This window comes from Uranotaenia lowii, chromosome 1, assembly GCF_029784155.1.
Source record: "Uranotaenia lowii strain MFRU-FL chromosome 1, ASM2978415v1, whole genome shotgun sequence".
NCBI classification, from domain to species: Eukaryota; Metazoa; Arthropoda; class Insecta; order Diptera; family Culicidae; genus Uranotaenia; species Uranotaenia lowii.
The window spans coordinates 26,371,375-26,394,988 of NC_073691.1; the positions used below are offsets into that span (position 1 = coordinate 26,371,375).

The 23,614-nt window shown below is 37.4% G+C and overlaps 2 protein-coding genes across 3 annotated transcripts in view; one reads left to right on the forward strand and one right to left on the reverse strand.

Moving 5' to 3' along the window:
* On the forward strand, window positions 1–23,603 carry LOC129748605 (uncharacterized). 2 transcript variants are annotated; one of them, XM_055743268.1, is made up of 3 exons: window positions 1–154; window positions 12,999–13,256; window positions 23,437–23,602. In XM_055743268.1, exons 2-3 carry the CDS (start codon window positions 13,028–13,030, stop codon window positions 23,574–23,576), a joined length of 369 nt encoding a protein of 122 aa, XP_055599243.1. In that variant the 5' UTR covers window positions 1–154; window positions 12,999–13,027; the 3' UTR covers window positions 23,577–23,602. The 2 variants fall into 2 exon arrangements, with proteins under 2 accessions (XP_055599243.1, XP_055599251.1); XM_055743276.1 differs by lacking the exon at window positions 1–154 and adding an exon at window positions 158–279 and having other exon boundaries at window positions 23,437–23,603.
* Window positions 1–23,614, reverse strand: part of LOC129748529 (uncharacterized) — a 443,948-nt gene that overhangs the window by 314,800 nt on the left and 105,534 nt on the right. The window lies entirely within an intron of this gene.

Consider the following 23,614-nt stretch of genomic DNA (forward strand, 5'->3'; position numbering starts at 1 on the left):
AGGACCTGAACCAATTCTTTTCATCGGAAGGAACTTTCAGTTCGGATTCGACATTTGGCGAGTACTTTGTTACGTAGTTATTTCATTTGTCCCGGTCTAAATATCTGTGGAAAGTTTGAGTGAAAAACACGAAAGTGCATGAAGAATTAAATAGGTGTGTTCTAGTAGGTTTTTCTCAAGCGCTTGGAAAAAGATGGAGCAAAAATTATAAGGAAAGCTTATTATTTGGATGTCATATTTTGGTATTTATAAGCGCTGATCAGGATGGCGGAATAAAAGGCATGTCGAATTTCGAAACCCAACCATACACAATTTGCAAATTAAATTGAATTGTGCAAAATATCGGCTCAATAGGACTTGATTTAGTGTGCCTCGAAGTTTCGATATTTTTATCCTCAAAAATCACCAAACAGAGAACTAAAGGAAATTGGAAAAATCTTCATTTGAATTTTGGTGCCAAATGACTTAGAAATGCATAAAACGTCGGGATCAGGTGTTTTCTCAAAAAAACTTTTTGACCTAAAATCGATTTCCTGAGATTTCTGGAGTTTTCCAAAGAATGGCTTAGCCCCAGAAAGTCGATTTTGGTTGGCCATTTTTTCGAGTTAACACCAGATTTTGACGTTTTATTCGGTTTTAAGTCATTTGGCATGAAAAATTGAAAGTTTCTATTTTAACATCTTTGCTTGTCCCCCCTTGGGTGATTTTGGAGGATAAATAAACCGAAACTTGGATCGCATAGAGGCACCCTTGATCAAGTCCGATTGAGCTGAAATTTTTCGCAGTACAGTAATTTTGGCGATCTAAGAAATGTATATGGCCGATTTACAACATTCGAATTTGAAATTCTTCATACATCCATTGGCACACTAGTGCCGATCAAGGTTGCCGAAATCACAGGAATATCTGAATTATGACCGAATGTTGATCAAAATTTCGTCACAGAATCTGTGTCACAGATCAGAGAATTATTTAAACTTTCCCAGAACTCACAGACTTTCTACATTTTGTTCAGATTTCCATAATTTTTTTTTTTTTTTTGTCGTTTTCGATTTTTTATTACTGACTTCAATTCATGAAAATATTAAAACCAGGTAATTTATATTTATTTTTCAATTAAAACTGAAGAAATTTCCAATAAGTTGATGTTTGACATAATTTCCCAATGAACTTCATAGAAAAGGCGTCACAAAAAACCGTGATAGATTTTCAGGTTCAAATCACAGAATTCAAGATTTTTTTTGGTAAAAAAAAACAGATTTTTCTTAGCAACCTTGATGCCGGCACGACAAATTTGTCAAAAAGTTTGAATTGAACGGATTGTACATTAGGGTTTTTTTTTCAAATTTTGTGAGTATTTGAGTATAAAAACGCACATACTTCAGCTTAACTATTGGATATCACAAACTATGTTGTGCTTCGAGGAAACTCATTGCTGGATTTTTGACGGTCGCCATGTAAGGAAATACATTAATATGTAATCAAAATCAAATAATGACGGAAACACATCTGATTAAAGATGATTCTAGAGGAAAATTGACTTCTCATTTTCATCGGAGTTTTGGTGAAATGAATCAAATTGATTGAGTGTAGTTGGACAGAATTAAAAAAAAAAAAATTATCGAAAATTTTGCTGATGCACTTCATTTTATGTTGATGTTTTTTTAGCAATAGACTCAATACTTGAATTTGTAAATGAAAATTATCGGCGTTGGTGGATAAATTTTATCGTTTGCCTACCAAAAGGTGTCATGCAAAATTTGGGCCAGATTGGACAGCAGAGAGAGATTGCGCAACGAGTCTGAAAATTGTATGAAATTTTGCGACCTTTTTTTGAGACTTGTTTTCGTCGATAACTATTATCTCTATTTATTTATCGATATTTCTTATTATAGTTAAGCTTAAACTAAGGTTGCCAGATTGCCCGGTTTTATCCGGGTTTGCCCGGATATTGGATAAAAAATTTTAGTACAGTCCGGCCAGGCCCGGTTGTCCGGATTTCATTGAAAAATGCCCGAATTTTGCCCGGATTTGGCTGGATTTTTTCACATTTTTCGCGAATTAAACAAAAAAAAAAATGTTTGTGTTGTAATTTTTTTTATATAGCTACCAAAACAAAAAATTTTAAGCAGATTTTCCAAAAAAAAATCATGAAAGGATTTTTCTAATATCAAAATACGATTTATAATGTGTTTTTGCATTTATCTTTTCGATTCTTTTATCTTGATTTTTGGTGAGTTATTTCTGGGTTTTGACAAAATTTGTTTCCTGAATTAGCGCAATGAGTTTTAATTTTGTATGGAATTTTGTATGAGAAATCAAAATTGTTAGTCAAAAATCATCAAAGGTAAATGAGAACATTTGTGTTTTAAACATTCCTTGATTCTTACAGTACATTACAAGTGAACAAACCACAAATCAAACTTGTACTCTAGAATTGATATTCTGTGTTTTTGACTGCTTATTTAAATGTTTGTTGAATAAATGTGGGTTGGAAAAAAGAATCGCACAAAAATTTTTGCGTAGCCAATGAATTTGATGATTTTATAAATGACAAAAACATTTCATGAATTTCTTGAAAGCTCTAGCTAGCAAAACCTGCAATTTTCTAAACTTTTCATTGGATTAAGATGATTCGTTTATTTTGAAGCATATACACATTTTTAAACTTCTTAATTGATAAAATTCAAAACCTTACATTAAGGATAAGGATAATAAGCTAATACACTTGAGTTATATTTTCCTGACAGTACGCTTTACTTATGATTTTTTTACTAATATGTTTCCATGGCTTATGAAAATTTGAGATGCCAAGCTGAATACCAAAACTTAAGTAGCGTTTCAAACCTTCAAACTTTCGACTGAGCTACTTTGAAAAATCATTTATTCTAAAATAACGAATAAGCTTGATGCAAAGAATATATTTTTGACTTCCGTGAGAAAAGCGTTTTATTTCACAGATTTAGAATTGCTTTGTCTCAACGGCTTTAACATCAAATAATATTCTAGCATTTCCATAATTTGTACAATTTTCCTATTAAATTCAAATAAAAAGCACTATAGAGAGTTTAAAATCAGTTTGCAAATAATAAATATATAAAAAAATTTTTGTTAAGAGCAATTTCTTTGCTCTTTATTTTACTTAAGATTTGAGACATTTCAATAAAGGAATAAGAACAAAATTTTCTCTTTACAAGTTATCCATTAGTTTTTGAAACTGAGTTAGAGCTGTTTTTCGTTTTTAATTATAGTCTGATTAAGAATATTCATAAAATTTTATCCAAATTATGTGCTCTGGATTTTAATTTGAAACTCTGTATTTTTTTACTCTGTTTCAACTTTATCTCCTTTTTCAAACCTCAACTGATTTCTGATTTTGAGTTCTTATTTTGAATTCGTGTTCTTTATTCCAATGTTGATTTTGCGGAATAAAAAACTTAACATAAAATTTGTAATTTTCATTTTTTTTAAATATTTTTATTGGGATTCTTCTTCAGATTTTGCATTTTGTCAAGGGTTTTTGAAGCTATTGTATGATTTTATTTCAAGTTTTTAATTTTTATCAAAACTTATTTTTGATTCGTTTTCGGCATTTGTTATTCCTAGGAAAAAAATTTAAATGCTGAAGCCACTTTCTTTATAATATTTCAAGCCAAACAATAATTTAGTAATATTAAGTATAAGTAAAAATCATAAGTAAATTCCTCATAATGAATTTTAATTGTATGTTTTGACTTTTGCTTTCTCAACTGATATTTTACTGTGAGGCTGACCATTTAAACGGGATGGTTTTCCATTGCGATCGTCAGTTTTTTTTTGAATTTTCGATCTTTTCCTTGAGATCTTTTTATTATTTGCATTCTTCTTAAGATTTTTTAATTTTTGCATATTCATAATATTCTGTTTAAGTATAAATGTTTATCTTCATTTGGTTTTTCAATTGTGCTCATGGAATAATCGAAATATGAGATTATTCTCTCTAGTATTGACTTGACATAGTTTTTTTAAATAAAACTATGCTTAAAAAATCGATCAGGAAACAGTGATAATCAGAAACATAATTAATTTTCAACAAATAAATTAAAAAAACAAATTTAACAATTTGCTGCAGATATACCTTTTATCTATACCTATAAATAAAAATGGAATTCTGTCTGTCTGTATGTCTGTCTGTCTGTTCCCTAAAAACTTGGAAACTACTGATCCGATTTACGTGAAACTTGGCAGGTGGGGATATTGGAGGCCGGGGAAGGTTCCTATTACGATTTGAGATCCCGCCCCCTAACAGCAAGGGGGGAGGGGGTCTCCCAAGCAAAAGACTAAGGGCCATTCAAATATTAAGTAACGCTTTAAGGGGGGAGAGGGGATATAGCAGTTTGTTACGCTTTGTGGATTTTGCTTGGAAATTTGGAGACGAATGTGTTACGTGGGGGGGTTGGGGTGGTGGGTGTTTAAAATGCTCCAAAATTGCGCAACGTAATATTTGAACGGCCCCAACTGTTTGTGTAAATGGAGAACCGATCAAGCAAATGGTACCAAACGTGACATGGAAGGGTATTTGGATACAAAAAAATTCTAGGACTATTTTAGACCCCTCCCTCTTTCCAGTAGGGAGAGTTAAAGGGAGACGGGGCCTCTTTTATCATTTTTTACATAACTCAAAAAGTAATAAAACAATTGACACCAAATTAGGCATGGGAGGGTATTTGGATTCGAAAAATATTTCTATGATTATTTGGGACCTCTCCCTCTTTCCAGTAGGGAGATATTAAGGGCGAAGGAGCCTCACTCAAATGCCAAACAAATGGAACCAAATTTGGCATGGAATGGTATTCTAATATGAAAAATATTTCTATGGTTATTTGAGACCCCTCCCTCTTTTCAGTAGAAAGATATAAAGGGAGAGGAAGGCTTCTTTTATAATTTTCACATAACTCAAACATTATTGAGCAAATGGAACCAAATTTGGCATGGAAGGGTATTTGGGATTGAGACATGGTCTAATGATTGTTTGAGACTCCTTCTTTTTCCAGCGGGATGAAAAGTAAAAGGGAGGGGAGTTTCATACAATTTTTACTGAATAACTCGAGAACTTCAACAGCAAATGGAACCAAATTCGGCATTGAACGATATAACTTTTTTTTTGTTTCGATTATAGTCGTTTTACCATCTTTATGGCATTCGCGACTTTATTAACATTGCGGTTGGCGGATCGTTATTGAAAAACTATCCGGTACAACTGTGTTCGATGTTTACTCTTGGGCTCGAACTCGCGGACACCAGCTCAGGAGACAAAAGACTTGCCAACTGAGCTATATCACAAGCCGAACGATATAACGATATATGTATATAATGGTACGAGAAATGCTTCCATGATTATTTGGGGAGGAGGAGGATGGGTCTCCTTCTGGAGGGCTGATCGAGCAAATGGTTCCATATTTGACATGTGAGAGTATTTAGATACAAGAAATGTTTCTATGATAAATTGATTCCCAATCTTTTTTCAGCGGAAAGATATTAAGGGGGGATATAGGGGGCTTCCATACAAAATTATTCCATAACTCGAGAATTAATCGAGCAAATGAAACCAAATTTGGCATCAAAAAGTATTCGAGTGCGAAAAATACTTCTATGAATATTAAGTGCTCACCCCTCCATGCAATGGGGAGAGCAGAAGGAAGGATGGTATTCATAACTCAAGAAAGACGAAACTTAATGTGGAAAATCATTTTGGTATAATTCAATGATTATTTGACGCACATTCCTGCTTCCAGTGAGTAGGTGCATAGGAGGAGGAAGGTGGCCCCATTACAATTTTGTTAGCATAAGTATTCAATTTATGCCCACGAAGCCAACAAATGGAATCAAATATGGCATGGAAAGGTATTTGGTTACGAGATATCTTTCAACGATTGTTATAGACTCTTACGCTTTACAGTGTAGAGAGAGGAGGAGCTCCCATATAAATATTGTTGTAAAGCTTAAATAAGGTTGCCAGATTGCCCGGTTTAATCCGGGTTTGCCCGGATATTTTATACTTAATTTGAGAACAGTCCGGCCTGGTCCGGTTGCCAGGATTTCATTGAAAAATGATCGGGTTTTGCCCGGATTTTTTATAATTTTCCAAATTAAACAAAAAAAAAACACTACAAAGACCTCCAAAACGAAATATGTTGAGCAAGTTTTATAAAAATAATCATGAAGAGTTTTTTGGAAGCCTAAAATGCGGTTCCAAATCTTTCTATGAGTTTTGATGAAAAAAATTTTTTTTGCATTTTTTTTCTTGATTTTTGTTGAGGAATTTTTGAGTTTTGACAAGATTTGCCCGTAGGTATATTGCCCGGATTTATGGTCAATTTGAATTTGAAATCGAATGCCCTGATTTTGCCAGGTTTTTATATGAAAATTGCCTGGTTTGCCCGGTCCGGATACGTGCTGAAAAAATTCTTGCAAGCTTAGCTTTATAGCTTATTAACCAATGGAACTATATTTGATATAAGAGGAATTTTGGGTACGAAAAAAATGGGCATGATTATTCAAGACAACAAACCTCCATTCAACAGGAGGTGACTGTAAGGACAGGGAAGGCTCTCTATCAGTTTTGTTAGCATAAATCCAGAACATTAAAAGCAAAAGTAACCATATTTTACAAGTTAGATTGTTTGCGTACGATTGATTTGAATCCCTCCTTTTTCAGGGCGAAGCACAAAGAAACAGATAAAAATTATCAGGTTTTTAACACAAATTTAAAGATCAAAATACAGATCAAGTTACAGATAGTTTAATGCATCTTTGTATTGCAATTCGAAACCCCAGCTGCAGTTCTCATATTCCAGCGTTTGCTTTCGAATTATGTTACAAATTGATTAAAAATAATGCCAAAAAACAATAAAAAATTTAATAATTTTTAAAATATTATTTTATTTTCAAGGTGTAGCAATATATAAGAATAATATAAGAAGAAAAATTCTTCCAAAAAAAATTGACGCAAGCTCAACGAAGGCTAAATCCGGCGAACATACACATAAATTTCGTCAAGAATTTCAAAATTTTCATTGATTTGATCCTTAATATGCCTTTCAAAGACCTTGGCAAAGCAGCTGTCGATCGAAAAGCACTGATCAGCCATAAAAACTGATAAAAGTTGATACCTGCCGGAGAGAGCGCCAATAAAATACGGAATTAAAAAACCACAATGTTTCGATACTAGACCAGATGGTCCAATTTTGGTTTGAAATCATTGGAAAAGGCCTGATTTACAAATATATTAACTTGTAAAGAAGTTTTTCCGGTAATGTCTCCGTTTTCTGAGCAGTCTCCGTTTTACCCAACTATTTCTGTAAAGTGTTATTCAGGGCCGGATAAAGCCATCGGGGGGCCAGGGGCAATTTTTTTCGGGGGGCCCCTATGATTCGATTTTTTTTTCAAATGCTATCCCAGAGAAAAAAAAAACATTTTAAACATGTTAAAGAACTGGAGATGAGTTCTTCAAATAACCATGTTGTCTGCTTATAAGATAGTTTCTGGTATCTTCAAATAAAAATTAGTAATTAATCACGTGTAAACATTGCGGAAGAGTTTATAAATTTCTCAGAAATGAAAGCTCTGATTTCAGCTGCAAAATGCAAAATTTATTTCTCATATTTTAGTACCCTTATCACCAACTAAAATTATCTAATTTATTAAACTGACCGCATAGCTATTTTAAAAGATTTTCATATCACCATAGATCGTCCAGTTTGTGCATCATCGAGAAATATTAAGATGAAGATTTGAAACATACAATACAAAATCAAGAAAAAAAAAAACAAAATAATTTAAATCAAATTCCATAGAGACACAGATATAAGAGTATAAAGATTCAAAACTTAAAATCAGATTAATTTCAGAACCATAATTCAGTGTCTCAAATCTAAATCAAGTTTTGATGAACAAAATTTGAATGTAATTGAATAAAAAAATAAATTCAAAGTTACAATCAGAACCAAAGCAGGAATTGCACCAAATATGAATTCCAATTTTATATCATTGAAACACAAAAAAAAAAAAAACCATTTCATGAGGTGTTTATGAAAATTATTTTTATTTAGATAAAAAAAATTGTTAGCAAACTGTTATTATTAATGGGTCAAAAGTTTCATTCGATGACCTCAAAGCCCAAGGGGTATAGATGCAAAAATGATCAATTGAAAAAAAATAGAATTAGATTAAATGTTTTAAACACAGAATGAGTTATCATTGAAAAAAGTCAGACAAGGAATCCAAATGAGTTTAGCACCTTGAACAAAGATGCTGAGTTCTCAAAACTCAGAAAAAAATTAAAACTAAACTTCAGTAATTGAACACAAGACTTGAAAATCTCAATGTATTGAATCTGTAAAAAGTTTAGATTTTAAACATAGAAATATCCATGCTGAGAAAATTACTCAATGATAATAGCAATTCAGGATATTTTCTTCAGTAGATGATAAAATTTTTGTAAAATCAATTGAAAATGTTTCAATACGAATTTTAAGTCTTAAACAGAAATTGGAATGGAAATTCATTGAAAAAAACTTTGTATTGTCGATTGGTTTAATTTATGCAACTACAGTTTTTTTTTAAGATTTTATTTTCAAAAATAGGCAGGGAAAAGTTTGAGGAATTTATAAACTAACGGAAATATCAATAATAATTATTGAAAAGTGAAAAGTTATAATAATAGCCTGTCTTAATCCGGATACTTCCTGGCTAAAATTCTGAAATGTTTATTATAAAACTTATCTGTTCTCTATTAGCACTGTGAGCCAGTTTTGGCGAATTGAGCTGCAATTTTAGTGCAGTAACCATTACTTGGAAAGTTAACGTAATAATAAACATTATCATTGTGGAAGACGTTTGTATGTAATGAAAATGTGGAGATGTTTTTCTTTATTTTACCTGTTTTGTTCAGAATGATATTTAAATGACAAAATATGAGGTGTTTTGCCTCATATTCTTCTTAATTTTATGTCGAGTTTTTTTTAAGAATTCGGTTTACCTTATTTTTTCAGATTTTGGGTTGAAAATTTTGAAATTCAATACCGAGATTTTGACATTCTCAGCCTGCAAAATGCCTTTCACTTTTTACTCTATGGGGCCCCCTTAACTTGAGAAAACTATTCTAGATATTATTTCACGGAGGCCCCTTTAGTTGTTGTATTTCAAGTTTTCATTCCGATTTTCTAGTTTCCGTTCTTTTCATAGATTTGTATAAATTGAAGTAGTATGATTAAGGTAATGTTAAACCTTTTTTCCCTTCGGGAAGCCCCCCTGAGCCGGGGGGGCCGGGGCAATTGCCCCTTTTGCCCCCCCCCCCTTTAATCCGGCCTTGGTGTTATTTGAAAGCATGTTCAAGATCGCTATTAAAACATTCCTTTTAAAAGAAAATTTACTAATTCCACTGCCTCTCAGCTTGCCAAATTGTCCGGATATTCAATACAAAATTTGGGTAAAGTCCGGTCTTACCCGGTAGCCCGTATTTAATTGAAAATAGCCCGGATTATTCCCGGATCTCTTAATTTTATTTGAAAAATTGGGTAGAAAAAAAAATTGTTTGTTAATTTTTTTTATTTATGCGTCCAAAACAAGATTTTCAGAGAAAGTTTTATAAAATAATTATGAAAAGTTTTATGGAGGCCTTCAATATGATTTCAAATCTGCGGATAAGTTTTAAGGGAAAAAAGTTTTTTTTCTTGATTTTTTTTTTAAGAAACTCCCGAGCACTTTTATTGTATTTTGAAATCAAATGTCCAGATTCTGTCAGGTTTCTTTATATAAAGCCCGGATTTGTCCGCCTAGGATATGTTCAGAAAAGTTTCTGAAGTTTCTAAACTTCAATGAAAAAAGCTATACCTGATTTTCTAATGCGATTTTACCTTAGGATGTCCAGTTCATCTTACCAGTCTTTCCCTTAGCCCTGCTAACATTTAAGAATGTATATAGCAGAAAGAACATAATCATTTAATAATTTACAGCAGATAAAAAAAATTGTATTGAACTTACAAAAATAGCTACAAAACTGCGGGTAATATATCTACAATGACAAGATCCAAACAATTTGATTTCCCCACAAAAAAACAACAAAATAATTTTAAATAATTTGAGTAAAACAAAAAATAATGTCCTCGGCCGATGTTTGAACTCCAGTCCTCCGAGTTCACTGTCCGATATCTTACCACGATGCTAAATCATCAGTTGATATGATCCACACTATAGCTCTATAGGTGCGATTTTCTTTCTACGAATCAGTAGAAAATGAAAAACCGGATAGAGTGTTCAATTGAAGGACCGTCCATTTATCGTAAATCATTTCACTTTTGGATAGCTCAAATCGTAAATGTCGAATAAGTATAGTCTCAACTTTTTGGAGACATATTTACAAATGGACTAAACTGCTATCCGATTCAACGTGTTTTGGGCAAAGCTTCCCGAAAATGAATGATAGGAAATCACTCAATACAAACGTGTTCATGATAGTTCTTGAAAATGTCCTAAAAGCCGATTTGGATTATCACTTCTATTACGATTTCATGTAAGCTGGGAGGTAAGACTGCTTGAAAAATTTAAAATTCACAGATGAACTCCAATTTGAAGTAGCACAATGAATTTAGCTTTCCCAAAAGTTACCCTCAGCCTTTTGGCCACAGGTAAACATGTTGAATATTCAATCAGTTAATGAGGTAAAAACGAGAAAAAAATAGTAGGAAGAGCTAGAGCCATCCTTCAATGTAACAACTTTATCCCAGACGAAACTTTTATTTCTCGTTACCGACAGCATGATGCAGCAACTAGCTTCAGGAAAGTAAAAGGAGTAGGATGCAAAAACTAATTTACATCCAACTGACACCCCCAAGCTTTTTTCCCCCTGGCCGGAGGTCAGGAATCGAAAATGTCTGAAGAAGGGGAAAATGTTCAACTTCAGCCGGTCGGTAGTCAGCCAGGCCATTTCACAAAATCCCGCCAAGGTGTCAACTTCATTCAGGACCAGGAGCACTTCCATACAGTGTGATGGGAGTCCGAGATTGTTGGAACATTGCTGGAAAAGTGCAATCCTTCCCATGAAATCAGGGAAACTTCGCCGAGAGCTTTGCTGTTAATGAAAGCTCGCCAAGTGAGTGACCAAGGATTGCATTTCCCCCGACCTCGATTTTATTATTTTAGCGCTGACAGTTTGCAATTGTCGTTGACTGTTAAGCTATTGTTTGGACGATGATTGATTCCAAAATAGAAAATTCTATAATTAAATAACGATTGCAGTTGCACCCTTGAACTTGGCTGTTCAAAATCGAATTTTTGAACGGAATTTTCAGACTTACTTCACTCGAAGTTGATGGCACAAGAAAACGCCCCCCGAAAAAGACAAGAGAAGCTAGCAAAATCGATTGGAAAATAAATCAAGGTTTCTAGAGCAGCAGCGCATTAAGCACTACCTGAGCTGCTGAATTAAGATGGAATTTTCGGATAAAGCACCACCTCACCCCATTCGATTGCGGTTTTTTGGTCAATCGTAGGTGGGTGTGGGCGTTAATTTTTTTTTCTACAAGAGGAAAAAACACTTTTGACAGAAAGAGGTGAACGATAGGGGGCTCAAAAAAAAACATGGAATTCGATGGTCGTTACTGTTTTTTTTTTCTCTCTTCACTTCAACCTACTTAAAAGCACCGGTTGGACCCAGGTTCCGTTTTATTTTTGACGGCGGCGGGCCAGAGTTTATGAAGGTCCCCTCGTTTGGCAGTACAATCGAAAATAATTCGAGCGTGAAAGCAATCACTCGGCTAGCTCCAGCTCTATAAAAGTAACGCACCGATTCTTTTTAAGTTTTTTTTTCGGTGAATGGTGCTTGGAGTGATTTCTTGTGTAGCTGTTGCAGCAGCTGTTTGACGTTGATTATTTGGCGGAAAATATTCGATATCACTCCTGTCTAAGGTTGCAAGGGGTTGCAACAATTTTAAGTGGTTTATTTTGGGGAGATGGAGCTGCGATCAGGGTATCAGAAATCAAAAATAAGACATTGAACTTTTCTGAAAACTAACATATTTCACACAAAAAAGGGTTAGTTGGAGAAAAAAACATTTTTCCCAGGAAGTATAAAGACCTCCCCAGTAACACAGCTTAAGCCAACTAGCATCAGAAAGTTTTATTATGGCATTTTATATGCAGCCAGTTTTATAACTGTTTCAATATGGTCATGAGAAATTCTTTTATTTTTAATATAACCATTTGTTTTCTGGTGGACAAATTATTTCTATTCCAAACCTATTTTGTCGTTTTTCTTATTTATTGAATCATTTAAATTTTTTCCGCTGCTGCTTAAACACGAACAAATTTTAGAATTTTTGTGAAATCAATCAAAATAATTTCTAAATTCTTGATAAAATCAGAACCAAAATAAAACCAAAACATGGAATATTGAAAAAAAAAACTTTCATTTGCTATTTCTGAGTATTGGGGTGCTATCGAATCGAAATGGAATTTGGGAGAAATTGATTTTAATCTAAATGTCTGGGTTCAAAGACATTAAACTTGGGACAGTGAAGAAACTTCATTCAAATTTGAACTGAGATAATCTTAATCTAGAAACGAAAGTTACCTTGAAAGTGGGCGAGAGCTTTAACCCATTCGGTCCAACTTTCCAGCATCCACCCACATCATACGGATAACTTTTTTCAGTAGGCTTTCCGAAATTTAGCAGGACACTTAGGATGATTGAAAATTTTTCGTTTACTTGTTCAAATGCTTGATCAGGATTAGACTTGCCGACCAGTTTTTTTTTGGAAACTTTCCATGGAAGTTGCTTTACCGAGAAAGTCTAAATTAGAAATTTCAGATTCTTAAAGTCTTGCTTCAAATTATTCCCTCAAAATGTTCAGGATGTTTTCCAACAAAATAAAGCAACCAATCACACTAGCCTAAGTGTCCGGTAAACAAATTCTTACAGAGTCCCTTTTTTTACTCCCTCTGCCAAATTTCCGGTAAAGCAAACGAAAACACACTCCGATGCCTTATTATGCCTTCCGGTGCCAATAATAGGAAATCTCCGGGTGGTTCCGGGGAACCGATGGGATCCAAAACTGGCAACAGCAACAGCCGGCATCACGATCCAACCGGGAGGAAAGGCGCCAAAAATCATGGCTCATCGAATGGACAGCAACAGCAAAAGGAGCAACAAGAAAAACTGCAATCTCTGGACGAGGGATTCAATTCCGGCTTTGGCCAGTACATTCGATCCGAGCAAGGTACGTACGTGAGGCCTGACCAGATTCTTAGGGTGACCAGAGTGAAATTTTGATTAGTTTGAACCAATATTTTAAAAGAAAATTCATATTTATGTATATCAATAATGACAATTTTGACAATTTTGCAACTTTGACAATTTTGACAATTTTGACAATTTTGACAATTTTGCCAATTTTGACAATTTTGACAATTTTGACAATTTTGACAATTTTGACAATTTTGACAATTCTGACAATTTTGACAATTTTGACAATTTTGAAAATTTAGAAAATTTTGACAATTTTGTCAATTTTGTTAATTTTGACAATTTTGACAATTTTGACAATTTTGACAATTTTGACAATTTTGACAATTTTGACAACTTTGACAATTTTGACAATTTTGACAATTTTGACAATTTTGACAATTTTGAAAATTTTGACAATTTTGACAATTTTGACAATTTTGACAATTTTGACAATTTTGACAATTTTGACAATTTTGACAATTTTGACAATTTTGTCAATTTTGACAATTTTGTCAATTTTGTCAATTTTGACAATTTTGACAATTTTGACAATTTTGACAATTTTGACAATTTTGACAATTTTGACAATTTTGACAATTTTGACAATTTTGACAATTTTGACAATTTTGACAATTTTGACAATTTTGACAATTTTGACAATTTTGACAATTTTGACAATTTTTACAATTTTGACAATTTTGACAATTTTGACAATTTTGACAATTTTGACAATTTTGACAATTTTGACAATTTTGACAATTTTGACAATTTTGACAATTTTGACAATTTTGACAATTTTGACAATTTTGACAATTTTGACAATTTTGACAATTTTGACAATTTTGACAATTTTGACAATTTTGACAATTTTGACAATTTTGACAATTTTGAAAATTTTGACAATTTTGACAATTTGACAATTTTGACAATTTTGACAATTTGAAAATTTTGACAATTTTGACAATTTTGACAATTTTGACAATTTTGACAATTTTGACAATTTTGACAATTTTGACAATTTTGACAATTTTGAAAATTTTGACAATTTTGACAATTTTGACAATTTTGATAATTTTGACAGTTTTGACAATTTTGAAAATTTTGACAATTGTGACAATTGTGACAATTTTGACAGTTTTGACAATTTTGACAATTTTGTCAATTTCGTCAACTTTGTCAATTTTGACAGTTTTGACAATTTTGACAGTTTTGACAATTTTGACAATTTTGAAAATTTTGACAATTTAGACAATTTTGACAATTTTGACAATTTTGACAATTTTGACAATTTTGACAATTTTGACAATTTTGACAATTTTGACAATTATGACCATTTTGAAAATTTGGACAATTTTGACAATTTTGACAGACAGTCAAGTCTTTTAATCAAGTAAGATTACAGTAGTGATTGATATGTCGGATTATCCATCCGTTGTATTGGCAACACTTTTCTTATGATTTCCTTACTGTTCCCCTGGAATCTATTCCAGTGAACACTACAAATTCATTCTTCGTCGATTCTAAGAACAATAGCGAATTGACGTTCTCTCTCACTTTCGCCTCTCTGTTATTGTTTACATTTGCCACGTGGTTCGTCAGTCTACATTAATCGCTGCGGAGTAAAAATCGTCGGGTCGTGGCGAGGGAGTTTCAACACCTTCCCTCAATTTGCACGTTCAGTAACTCGAACAGCTTGCGATGCTGTGCCTTGGAAATCCACTTGGTGAATGCATCGGCCTGTTGGTCCTCCAAACTGTGTTTGATGTGGACCTTCCGAAGCTTTTTTATCAGATCCAAATGCTTCATCCGTTGATGACTCCTTGGTTCTTCTGTGAATTGTCTACAAGGGATGTTGTCTTCCATAATTAGAAAAGAGTCGGTGTTAACCACATCTGGCTCGCCAAGGAAGTTTATTCTGTTGACATTCTGTTGACGTTTCGTTGACCTCGAAACTAGATTACCAAAGACCTTGAAAGCATGACCAGAAATAGACTTTCTGTCATCGACATCGTTTGCGAAGTCGGCATTGGCATATCCCAGTAAAACAGGGTTCTCTACACCTTAGTGTAGACCAGCTTTTTCTCCGTCTACCACGCAGATATCGTAGAATCCGCTTTAGTCCCGCCCAATGCGCATCGAGAAGCGTCGCTTGTAACTTGCAAACATCCTAGCAGTTCATTGAAAGGATAATTGGTTGTTTCACCATCCTTCGTCTTCGTCCTCTGCACATTCGGATCCATTGGTGTACCTATGGGATTACTATCAAACATGCCAAAACGTTTAAGTATTTTCTCGGTGTAACCCACCTGAGACATTTCAATGGTTTGTTTTTGATAATCTCTTGAAAAATCCATTCCTAAGAAATTTTAATTTAAATTCTTAAAATCTTTCATTTGGAATAACCTTCCAAGGTCGGTCTTAATCCAGACCAGGTCAGCCATCTCTTTGCAAACTATAAGAATATCGTCAACCTAGTGAACTAGGTTACACTCTCTAGCCTGAGATTGATAAACGCAACAGTCACTTTTCAGCGGAATGAAACCGAGTTTCTTTACAATTTCGTCGAATCGTTGATTCCATGACTTGCTTGGTTATTTCAAGCCAAACAGGCTTGTCTGCAGTCTGATGAGTTGTGAGTTGCCCATTTCGTCGTTCGGAAGTCTCATATTTATCTCTTCCTCAAATTGACGATTGAGAAAGGCTGTTTTTATGTCCATCTGGTGAATGGTTGAACCAGACTGGTAAGCTAAGGACAATATTGTACGTACGCTCTCCACTTTGACAACGGACTCAAACGTTTCATCGTAGTCATAACCAGAACGCTGTGAGCAACCTATCGATACTAATCTTGCTTTGTATCTTCCATCTTCTTTAAGTAATCGAAAATACCCATTTTGATGAGATCGATTTTCGTTCTTCGGGTTAGCGCTCGACCGTATTCTAGGTCTTATTTTCGTTTAGGGCTCTCAATTCATCGCTGATGGAATTTTTCCACTTTGGCCAGTCGTCCCTCGTCTGCGAATGGTCGACAGTTTTTGGAACATCGCTATTGTCTGTTGCTATCTTGGCAGTGTAAAATTCTGGCGCCCTTCTATCACGCGTACTATGTCTGATCAGCGAACTACAAACGGGAATCTGTTGTGACCCAACCTCCCCTTCGCCGTCAGTGCGACTGTCAAGATCTTGTGCGCTATCATAATCAGACTCATCAACGTTACCCACGTGATGTTCTTCAATTGAATCTTCATCGTCAACCACGATGACTTCGGGATCATCTTCAACATTCTCGTTACCCACGAAGTTCTCAGACGCTCCTGAACTTTTTGCTGGAGGTTCGGATTCTATTGCTAGCGTATTTTGGCTTGCTGGTTGCGAAATTGTAGATCAATTTCGACGATCTAGCAATTCTTGCGCATCAAAGACTACGTTACGGTGTACGTGAGGACTTGTTGTATAACCTGTAGCCGTTGTTTGCTTAACCCGCAAAGATTAGTTTCTTCTTCTTTGGATCCAATTTCTGCCTCTTCTCTTTAGGTACTAGAGCATATGCATTGCAGCCAAAAATGCGTAGATTGCTCAAGTCAAGCTTCTTGCTATACCACATTTCGAATGGCGTCTTGTTATCCACAAGAGCTCGTGTGGGCGATCGTTTTGTGAGATAAGCTGCGCAGAACACAGTTTCTCCCCATAACGAGTTCGGAAGATCGCATTCGTAGAGTATTGCTAGTACTTTCTCCATCAACGTTCTGTTGATTCTTTCGCTCATGCCATTCTGCTGAGGAGTATACGTTTCTGTTTACACCAATTTTGCCTTTTTGCCTTGCAAAATTTTAGAAAATCTCCTCCAACGTACTCACGACCATTATCGCATCTAAGTTTAGCCAATTTTTGATTAAAATGCGGCGTTGCCATCGCTTCAAACTCCTTAAACTTCTCAAAAACCTCGCTCTTGCGTTCCATTAGGTAGATTACAGTAAAATGTGAGTAGTCATCCGTGAATGTCACGAAATATCGACGACCATCAAACATGGTTTCTTCCATGTATCCGCAAACGTCAGAGTGCACTAATTCAAGTGGCCTACTTGACCTTGGTATTTGCAGACTCTTGAACTTTTTGCTTGACTGTTTTCCAGCTAAATCTTCTTTATTTTACCACTAGCTGACCCGGTGTGCTTTGCTACACCTTTCAAAAACAAATGTTATTTTCAGAAACTTTTTAAAGTTTTATTGTTTTGTTGGCATTATTTTAAATCAAATAACAACAAAATTAATAAGCAACCGCTTTAAAATGAGAACTACAGCTGGAGTTTCGAATTGCAATACAAAGATGACTTAAACAAATTTTCTGAATCTTGATCTGTGCATCTGTGTTAAAAATATGATAATTTTAATCTGTTTCTTCAAGCTTCGCCCTGAAAAAGGAGGGTCTCAAATTAATATTACGCAAACAATCTAACTTATGAAATCTGGTTGTTTTTGCTTGATATGTTCTAAAAACTGATAAGAGAGCCCCCCTGTCCTCCCTTTCACCCCCTGGTGAATGGAGGACGGGATCTTTAATAATCATACCCATTTTTTTGTTCCCCAAAATCCTCTTATATCATATATAGTTCCATTGGTTGATAAGTTTTTGAGCTTTACAACAAAATTTATATGGAGCCTTCTACTTTCTTCCCCTCTCAACACTGTGAAGCGTAAGAGTCTATAACAATCGTAGAAACATATCTCGTAACCAAGTACCTTTCCATGCCATATTTGTTTCCATTGATTGGCTTCGTTAGCATAAATTGAGAACTTATGCTAACAAAATTGTATTGGGCTCACCTCCCTCCTCCTATGTACCTACTCACTGATCAGATAATCATAGAATCATACCAAAATGAATTTTTATGTCAAGTTTTGTCCATTTTTCGGATTTAAAAAAAAATTAAATGCATTCCTCTTCCCTTCCTATATTCTCAATTCTATCCTCCTACTGCAAGAAAGGAATCGTTTCAACATAAAAAAAAATCTAGTATTAAAATACCATCCCATGCCAAATTTGGTTTCATTTGCGTTGTAATTTATTGGATTATGCATAAACTTGAAAGGAAGTACCATCCCCCCTTCCGTTCTCCCCATTGAATGGAAGGGTGAAAACTTAATATTCCTAAACATATTTTTCGTATTCAAATACTTTATGATGCCAAATTTGGTATCATTTGCACGATTTATTCTCAAGTTATGAAAAAAAAAATTGTATGGAAGCCCCTTTTTCCCCCTTTATATCTTTCCGCTGAGAAAAGGTGGGGCTTCGATTTATTATAAAAACATTTTTCGTCTCCAAATACCCTCACATGCCAAATATGGTTCAATTTTCTCGATCAGCTCTCCAATTATACTGAAAATTGAAAGGAAGACCTCTCCCCTCCTTTTCATCCACTTCTTTGAAGGAGTGAGGGATACCAAATATTCATAGAAGCATTTCATGTACTCAAATATCGTTCCACGCCAAATTTGGTTCCATTTGCGGTTGTAGTTCTCGAGTTATGTAGTAAAAATTGTATGAAACTCCCCTTCCTTTTTCCTTACTCCCCGCTGGAAGAAGGAAGGGGTCTCAGACAATCATTAGAACATGTCACGTTCCCAAATATCCGCCCATGCCAAATTTGGTTCCATTAGCTTAATTAGTTTTTGAGTTATGTAAAAAATTATAAAAGAGGCCCCTCCCCCGTTAATATCTCCCTACGGATAGAGGGAGGGGTCTCAAATAATCATAGAAATATTTTTCGTATCCAAATACCCTTCCATGCTAAATTTGGTTCCATTTGCTTTATTAGTTTTTGAGTTATGTAAAAAATTATGAAAAAGGCCCCCCCCTTTCTTCTGGAAAGAGGGAGGGGTCCCGAATAACCATTGAATTATTTTTCGTATCCAAATACCTTCCCATGCCAAATTTGGTTCCAATATCTTGATTAGTTTTCGAGTTGTATGATAAATTGTAAGGTAGCCCCCCTCCCCCCTTCCTATCACCCCATTGAGAGGAGGGAGGGGTACCTAATATTCATAGAAATATTCCTTGTGCCCAAATACCACCCCATGCCAAATTTGATACCATTTACTTGATTGGTTCTCGATTTATGCGAAAAATTGACTTTTGCTTGGGAGGCCCCTCCCCCCCTTCATGAGAAAGGGAGGGGTCTCAAACTATAATAGGAACCTTCCCCTGCCTCCAATACCCCCATCTACCAAGTTTCACGCAAATCGGTTCAGTAGTTTCCGAGTCTATAGGGAACAGACAGACAGACAGACTGACAGACAGACAGACAGACAGACAGACAGACAGACAGACAGAAATTCATTTTTATATATATAGATTAACCATGGTCTTAAGGGGTACATTGCCTTTCTTATTAGCCCTTATTGACTCACCAGTTTTGGCTGAGGACAGCTCGATCGGTTTGGCCAGCTTCAAGATGTCCTCCACTAATTTCTCGTCACAGACCATGTGATGATAGGATGACTCCATCGGCGGGGAGCATCTGATTAGTGTGCGTCCGATCCCCTGATCGAAGCTACAAAGATAAGGCAACATCTTCTGCGTAGCGGAGGTCAGGGGTGCGCCGCGAACGTGTGTAGGATACCCCATTGTCGGGGGGTATCCGAGTAGTGTCGCTTCCTAAGAGGGAAACTGCGGGGATAAGACTATACCTTCCTCGTAGCGGATCTCGAGGGAAGAGGGTTAACCACTGTCGGGGGATACCCACGGGTAGAGAGGCTCTCGACGCCGGGCGAGCCTCTCGAGTCGGTGTAGGATGTCGTCACCGTCGGGAAACATCCGAGTCGTAGCGTTCCAAGTCCCGAATGTGTGCCGTGACAGGCGCGAGTCTAGGATAAGCTGCTCTCGATCTGGCACACAACGGGCAGGAAAAATCCGCGGGCCAAAAATCCTAGGGTTGCCAACCAAGGGGGATAAAGAAGACCGGACAACGGTCGGAGTAGACTGACCCCATCGACGGGGGGCTGTCGAGTAGACTGCGTCCGACCCCGCGGTTTGAAGTTACAAAGATAAGACAATACCTTCTGCGTAGCGGATGCCGTGGGTGCGCCGCGTTCGTGCGTAGGATGCTCCACCTTCGGGGAGTATCCGAGTAGAGCGGTTCTCAACGACAGAAGCTGCGGGGATAAGACTTGACCTTCTTCGCAGTGGAAATCGTTGGGAAAGGGTTATTCCACGTTCGGAGAATACCCACGGGTAGAGTGGCTCTCGACGCCGGGTGAGCCATTCGAGTCGGAGTAGGATGACGTCTTCGTCGGGAATCATCCGAGTCGTTGCGTTAAGTCCCGCGCGTGTGCCGTGACAGGCGCGAGTCTAGGATAAGCTGCTCTCGATCTGGCACACGACGGGCAAGGTTGCAAACTTCGAACCCTGAAGATAAGAGGTCGGGCTTCGAGTCGTTAGAGGAGAGGTCAGGTCTCAAACCTCCAGGCGGAGAGGTTTGTGTGGTCAACCCCGAGTCTTTATGATAAGGGGTCGGGTCTCGAGTCGTAAGAGGAGGGATCAGGCCCCTTACCAACAAGAGGAGGGGTGCAAGTGGTCACCTCGAGTCATTACGAAGAGATGTCAGATTTCAAGTCGTTAGAGGAGAGATCGGGCCTTGAATCGTGCAGAGGAGAGGTAAATCTCGAGTCGATGCGAGGAGGGGTCGGATCTCAAGTCGTTAGAGGAGAGATCAAGCCTCGAGTCGCGAAGAGGAGAGGTTTGTGTGGGAACCTCGAGTCATTGCGAGGAGATGTCGGTTCTCAAGTCGTTAGAGGAGAGTTCAGGCGTCGAGTCGTAAGGATGAGAGGTTGAGGTGAAAGTGGTCTCGTCAATGAGTATTGCCTTGGAGCGCATTAGCGCGAATAGACCTCCCACTATTGAAGTATAGTGTACTAAACAGTTCGAGGTGGGAACCAGGTCTGCGGCCCCAGGTGGAGTTTAGGGAGTAGGGGGTATACACGGAGTATATCATGAGTCTTCCCATTGTACCCATGGACCCAGAGTAGCAAACTGGGGGGACGCGGTGGCTCGCCGTGCCTTGGAATACAATCCGTAAACCGAGATTTACCACCTGTGGTTACCAACTAAAAAAAAAAGACCATGTGATGAGTCGCTCCGGAATCCACCACGAAGCGAACACACCTCTCGCCTTTCGTAGAGGCCTTGGTGACAACCTTTGCCTGACCGACGGCCTTCTTCCGGGTTCCGTCAACCTGCGGAGGAGCCAACTTAAGAACTCGTTAGCCTCGAATGCGGGGCCGCCACGCCTGCGATCGTAACTCCTACCTGCTTGCGACCTGCACTAGCTGCCTCGCCAGGAATGGTGACGACGCGCCGTACCGTTCTAGCCGCTGCTTCGCGTTCGGCATCTGCACTTAGGGACCAAAAGTGCTAACCGCCCGGACGCACGCCTCTTCTGACTGCTTGCACTTCACACGGGCCAACTTCCGTTCTTCTTGGCCGCTTTCAGCTTGGGATAGCGCGACTTGAAGTGACCCTTCTCGCCGCACCCGAAGCACCTTTCTCTGGCGCGGTCCGCAAAGCATGATGTTGGTTTAGGAAGTGCTGATGTTTTGGAGGAGCTCAGAATCAAGGAACAACCGCTTGATATCGACTATTGACCTTGAGTTGAGCTCCTCTAGCGGCAGAACAGCCAGCGCACCCTGGATGTTGCTGTAGCCTGGCGGTATTGCTAGCAGCATCAAGTGGACTTTCTCGCCTCTGCTCAGGTTTGCTCCCATCCGGTCCATCTCCCGTATGATGAGGTCGTACTCATAAAAAACAGACGGCAGTGAGTCGAACCTCTTCATAGCGAGATTGTTCAATCGCCCTCGCATTGCGATGATCGCGCTCGAACCCTTAACCAGGTAGGAGTCGCAGGGAATGTCCAAGGCGTCCTTGACAAAATTGACCCCGACAATTTTATTCAAGACATCGTTGTTGATGAATGGATGGACCTCCTGTTCCATCCGCCTCTGGAACCTAACAGCTCTGGAGGCTTCTTCCTCGGCATCTTCCAACGTCAGCTAGTCCATCTCCTCCATCGGAATCCGAACCAGGGTGTGGGAGAGCTTCAGCCTGGCCAAACGTCTCTTGAGGCGCATCTTCCAGGCTCCGAATATCTCCGCTCTACCGTCGAACAGCAGTTCCTTCGTGAACCCGAACGCCGTGTGCGGCAGCGCCAAACCAGCAGCGGCCTGAGGAAGCTGCTGGCCTCCGAAGGTTGGTCAACCGACAGCTGATTGACCACCAGCTCCGCCTACTGCGATACACCCTTCACACTTCGGGTTCGACATCGCAACCCAGATAACCGTAAATACAGAACTACAGCCAGTTAACCACTGGGTCCATAACCTTTTGTGATATTAAAAAAGATGTAATACTATTTTGTATCGGAAACTGATAACATAATCATCTTTATTCCCGTCAAGTCTTATAATCCAGTAAGGTTACAGTAGTGATGGATATGTCGGATTATCCACCCGTTATATTGGCAAAACTTTTCTTATGATTTCCTTACTGTTCCCCTGGCATCTATTCCAGAGAACACTACAAATTCACTCTACGTCGATTTTTAGAACAATAGTCCTATTTGCCGCTGGTAGTGTTCGTGATATTATGCTGGTTGTTTCACCAACACTTTTCAGTTTTGGGACAATTAACCTCGAAAAGGACCATGTGCGTCGGCCGGCTGCCCGTTTTTTGTACCGAGAGCTTTTGAGGTTAATTGTCCCGTCTCATCTGTACACGCTCAGCAAGTGTGCGTAAGAAATGTCAAAAACAACTCTATAGCGAATTGACGCTCTCTCTCACTTTCGCCTCTTTGTTATTGTTTACATTTGCAACGCAGTTTGTCAGTCGACATTAATCGCCGTGGAGTAAACATCACCGGTAGTGAGTTTCAACAATAATTTGGACCATTTAGACAATTTTGACTTTATGACAATTTTGACAATTTTGACAATTTCTACAATTTTGACATTTTAGACAATTTTGACAATTTCGGTCAATTTTTCATGTTTTATGTTAAAGTCTGGTCACCCTAGATAAAACTGGAATCTTCCAAACATCTGCGCTAGGTAATCGAATCTCCTGTCTAATATTTTGTGCCTTTTTTCTCCGGATTCTTCGACTGGTTTCCCTGCTCCAGCGGTGGAAATGATGAAACTGTTTGTGATTGCCAATACTTTGGTGGTGTTTTTCACGATGGGCTGGCCCCAGATGAAACAATCCTTCGAAATTATCCGGTCCTGGATCTACGGCGGCGATGAGCAGGAGGATGAATTTTGAGTGTTTTTGTGAGTGTTCCTTCCCGGAAAACCAAGAAG